The sequence below is a fragment of the Lolium rigidum genome, chromosome 6 (assembly GCF_022539505.1).
Source record: "Lolium rigidum isolate FL_2022 chromosome 6, APGP_CSIRO_Lrig_0.1, whole genome shotgun sequence".
NCBI classification, from domain to species: Eukaryota; Viridiplantae; Streptophyta; class Magnoliopsida; order Poales; family Poaceae; genus Lolium; species Lolium rigidum.
The window spans coordinates 37,605,198-37,613,601 of NC_061513.1; the positions used below are offsets into that span (position 1 = coordinate 37,605,198).

General features: G+C 44.0%; 1 protein-coding gene across 1 annotated transcript; it reads right to left on the minus strand.

The window, feature by feature from the left end:
- Window positions 1–6,636: 6,636 nt before the first annotated feature.
- LOC124662475 lies at window positions 6,637–7,347 on the minus strand. The gene has a single exon (XM_047200310.1). The coding sequence runs from the start codon at window positions 7,345–7,347 to the stop codon at window positions 6,637–6,639; it is 711 nt and encodes a 236-aa protein (XP_047056266.1).
- Window positions 7,348–8,404: the final 1,057 nt, after the last annotated feature.

The window sequence follows — 8,404 nt, forward strand, 5'->3', positions numbered from 1 at the left end:
CCATCATTACTCAACGGTGGTACGTCCAACTAGACGTGAATGAGTTGCACATGCCCGTCATTCCACTGGCGTTCCAGCAGGACTTGAAGGAGTGGATCAAAATTCCACTGCCCCACATCGTGGTCGTGGCCGCGTGCCGTTGGTGCAATCAGTGGGTGCATGTTGCTTATCACATCTTCCAGATGGTGTTGCGGAGGAACTAGCCCGAGATGTTCTACAAGTACAATCTCCAGTACAACGACACGTTGGAGTTCAAGATTCAGGACAAAAGATGACGATCTATAAGTCCAAGGGCTGCACCGCCAAGAAGTACTCCTACTCTAGCCACGGCTAGGCGACGACCAGCTTGTTTATCTCTCTCAGTCTATATGTAGTACTACCTATGTCCATCTTTTGATGTCAAAAGTTTATCTAAATTCTATTAATGGACGGAGGGAGTAGTAGGTTAGCAGGTTGAAACCGATGAACCATTGAAGTTGTGTACTGGCTTTTGATCATGGATTAAACCCTTGATGTTCGAGGGGCATGTGATGCCCTTGATGGTGGTAGATTTTGATCAGTGATGTCTGTCTGAAGCCCTGATTGCATACACATGTGTTAACCTGCTTATTACATCTGATGAAATGGAGGCAAGACCCCGGTCTCTGCATTCAAATGATGCACACAACCTTTTATTACATCTGATGTTACGAGTCTAACTGTTATGCTTATGTGTGTTATATGTGCTACTTGTGTGCTATAATCTTAGTGATGGTAAAACGTACCATGGTAGAGATATTGCATATAACCAAGCTAAAATTATATAGCACACAAGTAAACAAGCTAATGCCAATAGGCGGTTAAACAAACGATAAACCGAAACTGCACCAAAACATATTATATTGTAGGCAACCAAATAAAATGCAGAAATAGACCGATGCTCGGTTTCCACTTAAACAGGTACGCACACAACCAAACTCAGCTCGGTTTCCATGCCCAACACCCACACGCCGTTACTCACCCGCGATTACACATTTTACTCGGGGGCATTTTCGGAGGAAAACGGCGCAGAGAGAGATAGAGGGTCGCTCAGAGAGGGGCTGTGGATCGGTTTGTTCGGCAGAACGCAAGCGGCCAGCCGCGTATATCGATGGGGCACAGGATCCGCACCCTTCTCGACTTCTCGTCAAAAGCCACCGAAAAGCGTAGGTCCGTTCCAAGGGCAGGCTCGCACGATCCATCTTTCTGAGCCTAACAGTAGTGCAGGCACGCAAGAAGCAAATTAGCGAAAAGCTCTGATCGAGCCTAACCTGCACACTGGTGCTTTGCAATTGGCATCAGGTTAGGCAGGCATATATGGCGACTAACCATATGCTTGTGTTTTATGGACCAGCGTTTTCGTCCTTTGGTGTACGTGAGAGATCTATGGAGAAAAGTGCACCCCGGGCACTTCCTGAACAGAGGCTTTTTCCATGGAAGGGAGGGTGGCCACGTGTACTTTTCTTTTGTTTTTTGCGAATCACGTGTACTTTGTTTGAAGGGGAAAAAATGTAGCTGTGTTAATTGCGCCTCCGTTTTCTGCCGTTACCTATTCAATACATGCTAATATCTATACCTAATATAAAGATGGTGCCAATTACACCCTGCTTTGCAAAAGCACAATGTTAAGATACAATGAGAGATAAAGATATGACACTAAAATGTTATGGTGAAGCAAAGAACAACCCACAACAACATACCACTACTCTTGGCAGCACATGGACTATGCGAAAGTGAAATGACACATGTCCCTCTAAGTGAGTTTTGATGGTCATAAGAAATGGTTATGAGACTAACACTACTAGAGCTCGGGTATTTTAAGCTCCCCCTACCCATTGCAAATTTTGAAAACCGGGTGGGATGTTCTAAATCAAGCTATTTGCGATATAAGACAGCCAAATACCATTTGATAACATTTATGTGATGCATCGCACACACTTTTTGTAAAAGGGTGTGAGACGCAGGAGGCAACCACACATGATCTGAAACTAAAAAGTATGTCTTTTTTAAATGGAGGTTGAACCCCCGCCCCCTTCATCAAATGATGCACACAACCTTGTTTATTAATATTATCAACAAATACTTACAACGAGAATACAAAGATCAACCCGAAGCTACCTCTCTAGCGACAGCGGACGCATCACCTACAAGCTTGACGAAGGGTGATCATGTTACTGTTGTTTGCCCTAACCTCACACATACACACATCATCAGAAAACCAGAGGCTCTACCAAACGGCCCCATGGTGATCCGGGAGCATAAACCGGTATAGCATACCCTCAACATCCATCGTTGTGCATGCTCCAGAACTCGCCGAGGACATCTAGTCCCGACCCATCTTCAGCATAATGATCAAAGGCATCGCCCTTTCTAGGAATGTAGTAGACACCACCACAACGCAAGAGAACACCACCGCCCTGCGTAAGTCAATATGTGGCACCCGATACCAAGATCTCACTGCGCCACGCCATCAAAACTCGCCATTGTCGACGAGGTAGATGCACACCGCTCTACCTCTTGACTCCACCATCCAGAAACTCCTCCAAAAAAATGCCGCCGTGAGGGAGAGAGACGTCGAAAGCATCATCATTGTCCGATCTGGGATGCCCATATCTACGGTTTCCCATGGAGCAGCACGAGTTAGGAGACGTCGAATGCAACGGTGATGACCTTGGGACTCCAAGTGCGGAGTGTTGTGTCAGCGGAGTATTTTTCCCACAAGAATGACTCGAGGGTTATATCGAACTCTCGGGGAATTGGTCAAGAGGTATCTCCCTTCCTCTTCTTCTAGCAATCATGCAAAGTAAAATAAAGTCTTGTGTCCCCAACTCGATCCATCGTGTGGTTGTCAAGCACTCAAGCACAAGGTTTCATATTAGTAATAGTAAATAAAAGTAGTAACACAAGTAAAGTAAACTAGACAGGTAAAGTAAACTAAGTAAAAACAGTAAAGGAATGATTGTTTTTGGGTTTTGTGTGTAATTAAGAGAATAAATATTTTTATATTTTCGGATAAGAATAGTGCCGCAAGTAGAAAATAAGGTAAATGCAATGAAAATGTGTTTCTTATGATTAAAATTGTACCGGGTTTCATGGGTTCACTTGTCTACTCTCTTTTAAGTTGTAGTGGATAATTACAATTCACCACTGAGATGATAAGAATAGAACTTCAATATGTCTAAGATACACATTCATATGGGCATCACGTCCTAACATATAGATGTTGCAACACATCTCTCTTATAGTCTACAAGAAAGGGAAAACTCCATAAATCTTGTATTAAGAATTAACAGAGCATAGCCATAATTACTTTGACATGATGTTTGAATATAAAATATGCTACCTTGATTAAACAAGATCATCACTTTTATCAGGTGATGAACATAGCACATGCATTCACTTTATCCCTAGTGAGGTACGTAGCAAGAGAAAAGGTAAAACCATAATAGATCATGAATTTTTTTGTCACTATTCGATCACTAAAACTATGCTACTCCATCTAATACACACATCTCCCCACACATGTTTTTGCATACAAGTTGGATCAAAACCAATACTTAAAAATTGGGTACACAATATACATCTATAAATACATCTTACACCAAGTAGAGTAAAATCTCATATCACAATATCATAGAATAAATATCCACCACATAGCAATTACATATATGACCATAATTATTTTGGGCATATGGTACTAAGATCTATGAAAAACATGAGAGAAATAGATCAAGCTACTTCCACAAACCCATAGTCCAGAGGTGGATTACTCCCCCTTGATCATGGTGTTGATGACGAAGACGTTGGAGAAGGTGGAGATCCCTCCGGCGACGGCTCTGACAGAGTTTCCCCCTCCAATCTTCGCTGATGCGGCCTCCGTTTTCATATTTTTGTGTTTTTGCGGTGCTCTCCTCTAGAGAACCCTCGGGGTCATATATAGGGTTTTTAGGTCAAAAGAAGTCGGTTTGCGAAGAATCAAGTGAATCGGTCGATCGACGGCAAAAAGAGACAGAGTGGCGCCCCCCTTGCTGGGTGTGCCACCTACCCTATTTTGGGACTCTAGACCCTCCAGGTAAGTTTCAAGTGCCATACTGCTTCTCTTAATAAAATAATGACATTCCCGAAATCCTAGCTCAATTTGACTCTGTATAGGTCTCTGGAAGTGAAAAAATATACAAAACAGGGATTTCCTGTTTTGCATAGTTATAACCCAAATAAAGAACATCATTGGTAAATCCACATAAATCAGTATAAAATATGGAAATTACATCATATATGTTGCAAATATGTGGGAATATGTGTTAATAAAGTACAAAGTTCATGTATGCATTTTACATGCATCAGACGGCGATGCCTTCTACAAGATAACGACACGTGTACGCTACCATCGCCCGCAATGAACGGAGTTAGAGCTCGTGTTTTCAACGACGATGCCCCTAGCGGTGGCAACTGGAGGGGCGGTTCTCAGAGGCGTGTTTGGAGGATCCGCCGGCGGGCGCGGACCTACCACATAGGGGCAGGTGAGAGGCCGAGGAGGGTAAGCACCTGTGAACAACGGTGCATGCGAGACCTAGATCGATTGCCTGTAGATTGCCTCGCTAAGAGTTACAGGAGCGAGCGGCTCGTATGTCGCAAAACCAAACATTCTACTAAGGTTTGTGCTTTGATAAGCCCCAAATTTCAAAACAGTATAAACCCCCAAAGAGTTATCCTGGTATCGTTTAATCTCAGCCATCCTACTTTCATATAACTTATGTGTGATGCACCGAATTATTTTTTCATAATAATGGGTCACAACCGTGTATATATTGCCATGGGAAAAACATTAGTACCAAACTGAGGTTCCGTGTTTTGTATATAAAAATCATTTTACATTTTCTATGTGCTAAAAATGGGGTGAACTTGTAGTTTTACTTCTTGTGAGGTTTCTTGTGCAATGTTGTTTGATGCAAATATTTATCTTGTGTGGTGACCATATGTGTAATCTCTGTAAACAGATGTTCTAATGAAATAGTATATGGTTACATAAAAAAAAAGGGTTTTATGTGAATCAAACATAAACTATACGGCACAAAATGGTACCACTATAATATTATAAGAAAAACTTGACCATATTGGATGGATAATGCCCACTTATTAGGAATTTGCAAGATTTTTTTTAATCTATGCTCACCCTTTTAAATGACTTTATGTTGATTTCAATCACATAATATTTTGCTTAAAAAATTCCGTGTGATGGAGGAGGCATCACACAATGTTTTAAAAAATGGTGTGTGATGCACCATTTTGTTTTCATGATGCCGGGTTCATTTTTTGCATATAGATGCACACTTCCATAGTTCCATGGTAAATAACATGGCCAAAGAGAGTTTCCAACGTCTTTAAAAATTTATTTTTCATTTTCAAAGTGCTAAAGATATGGTTTTATTGAAAGCAAACATAAATAATATACTACAAAGTACATCATTCTAACTTTTCTTTAAAGAACTAGACCATGTTGGATGGATAATGCGGATCTCCATCTGCAGAAACTCCGTTCCCTATGTGAACTCCAGCTTTCACCGGATGCGGAACTCTTGTTTTGTAAAGATCTCCTTGGCTATTATAAATTTTGTAAACTCCGTATCAACGTTCACACATTTAAATGATTTTAAGCCAATCAATCGAGCACGATTTCGCTTAAGAAGGATGTGTGATATAGTAGGCAATCACACACAGTTTTCACACTGAAATGGTCTGTGATGCACCAGTAAATAAGTTTTATGATAATGGATCTACTTTTTTTTTTGCATAGAGGTGTATATTGCCATGGCTGCATTTGTGTTAAGCCACTTTTTAACTTCTCTAAAAAACCTTTTTTTATTCTACATTTGTTATACTTCATTCAAAACGCCTCTTTTTTTTCCTATTAGACAAACACAAATTATCCATTTTCTAGAACACATAGTCGTCCATCTAAAAAAACAGAAGTATTATCTACAAAAATGCTAGTGCTAGTATAGTAGTATTACCCATTAGCTAACCCTAGCCCACAAAGCTGCAAATATAGCACGCCACCATCCCCACCCACTCGCAGGGTCTTTCCCTGTGATCATGTTGGCAATCTTAAAACCATCTCTGAATTTGACAACCATCTCTGAATCCATGAAATTCCACAGCCAGCTTCCCTGTGACCTTGGGCTCAGGTATATAGTGCCGAAGTTGTCGCTGGCATCGCCACATACAGACAAGTCACGGAGAAAGTTGAATCATTCTATTCATTCTCTCTACCTTCCACGGTCAGAGTGATTCCCCGAAATCATATGAGAGCTCAAGGAGATTGTTGTTAGTATATACTACGTATATTGCACAGAATTACTGGGAACGAAACATTCTAGATGCAAATCGCTTGAGACATCAAAGAAGAAGAAGAAAGCATAGAGCTAAGCATGTAACCAATGATATATTTGTTGATATTGTCTCCGGCCGGCCGGCAAGACACATTCATGATATGCATTGTGCAGTACGATGCTACGCCAGCCTTCGACGTTTCCTCAAGACCTCAACAACAATAACGAATAGTGACGCCAGCCTTACAATCTTTGTTTGTGGGAAACAAAAAACGAGATTGGAAATGAACTACTCAATATCTGGCATGCCTTGAGCCGGCGCGCCGGCGAAAGACAGTTCAAGGATCTCCGGCACGGCAGGGCGCCAGACGTCGCGCCGGCACATCGGGCACGTCGCCTTGGAGATCCACTCGGAAATGCACCGGCGATGGAACGCGTGCTCGCAGCACGTCATCTGCACTGCGGACTCACGCTCCAGTTCATCGAGGCAGATCCCGCAGTCCTTCTCTCCCAGCGCCGATGCCGCCAGCCGCCACTCCCTGCACGCCATGAGGAGACCCCGCTCGTCGTGTATCACCCGGCGGTGCACCCCCATATGGAAGCAGAAGCTGAAGCCATTGGCACGGCGCGCCGCGCCCACAATCGCCGGCACCACATCCGCGGGCACGACGGCATCCCACTCGTCCTCCGTGAGGCGCAGCGACTGGAGCTCTGGGAGCGCCGCCAGCATCCCGCGCAGGGCGCCGTGGCAGGCGGCGGCGGTCCGGAGCGTGGCGGGGTCAGCGACGAGGAACGTCGTCAGGGAGTTCTCGCCGGGTTGCATGACCGATTCGTGGGGCAGAGCGGCGCCGAGCCTGCAGAAGCCGATGGAACTCATCGGATAGCATGCCACGCACACCGCAAATCGGCCGGCGGGAGCGGCGTGCTCGTAGAAGCAGATCGTGTCTACCTCGATGCTGTGCTCGACTGGGGGAGCCGTGGCGTATCTAATTGTCGCCATTGGCGGCGTTGCGTTGCTTGGTCACTCCATCCGTGGCTGCTATATATAGCTCCGGCGGGTGGCGCGAACTACCGGCGTCTCGCTGGAAATTCGAAATCCAGTCCGAACGCGGTGCGCCAATTCATTCAACCGTTCACACTCACGCGGATGGGCTATGGTCTGAAACTAATAAGATTTTAAAGGTTTTCACTCGGCCCATCGTCAGCTTATAAGCACAGGCCAGCAGGGCCAGGCCCGTGTACTGTTATTCTAAACCGTGGATTACTTAAAGGACAGCGCTAGTAATTCTCCGGAGGCCACAACCAATCGAACCTCCGGCTTTCCTGCATGACACGTGTCTAATTTTAACCAAAATTCAGACTTTGCTTTGTTGCAGCAAAAGAAGGCCCGCTTTTGCTTCATTGAAGCAGAAAACGGTTTGCCTAGAAACAAAAATGAAAAGACTCATCAGAAGACAGAAATTCAGGCATTGCTTCGTTGTAGCAAAAAAAAGCCCGATTTTGCTTCATTGAAGCAAAAAACGGTTCGCTTAGAAATAAAAAGAGAAAAATTGTTGGAGGCTGATCTCGCCGGAGACATCGCCGAAGCCTTGGTAGCAACAATTTTATACTAAAGTAGTAAACTAGCAAAACATTTGAAGCAATAAGTTTATACTATCATAGCATCGTCCACTACTCGCCGGAGACCTGACGGAGACCTCGCCGGAGACCTCGCAGCACAATTTTATACTAAAGTAGCAACTACGCAGAACAATTGTAGCAAAGAAGATATAATATTGTAGCATCACAATTTTTTTACGAGATCTCCGGTGAGGTCCTCGCAACAACGACTGCAGCACCAACCTATTCCATGGTAGCCCAGTAACATTGCTTTGCAACATCGATGACACCCGTTCGCAGCTCCGGTCATTGTCTATTATAACATCGAGCATCCGATGGCTAGCTTTGTAGCTATATCCAAAAGACTTTGCAGCTCCACCCAGTGGCCTTTGTAGCAAAATTGTCGGCGGTTTGTATACTTGCGTTTCATAGCACCAATAGCATCGACGCAGCTCCAC

Coding starts and splice junctions, on each gene's coding strand:
- LOC124662475 (XM_047200310.1), bottom strand. CDS start 7,347: ATGGCGACAATTAGATACGCCACGGCTCCCCCAGTCGAGCACAGCATC.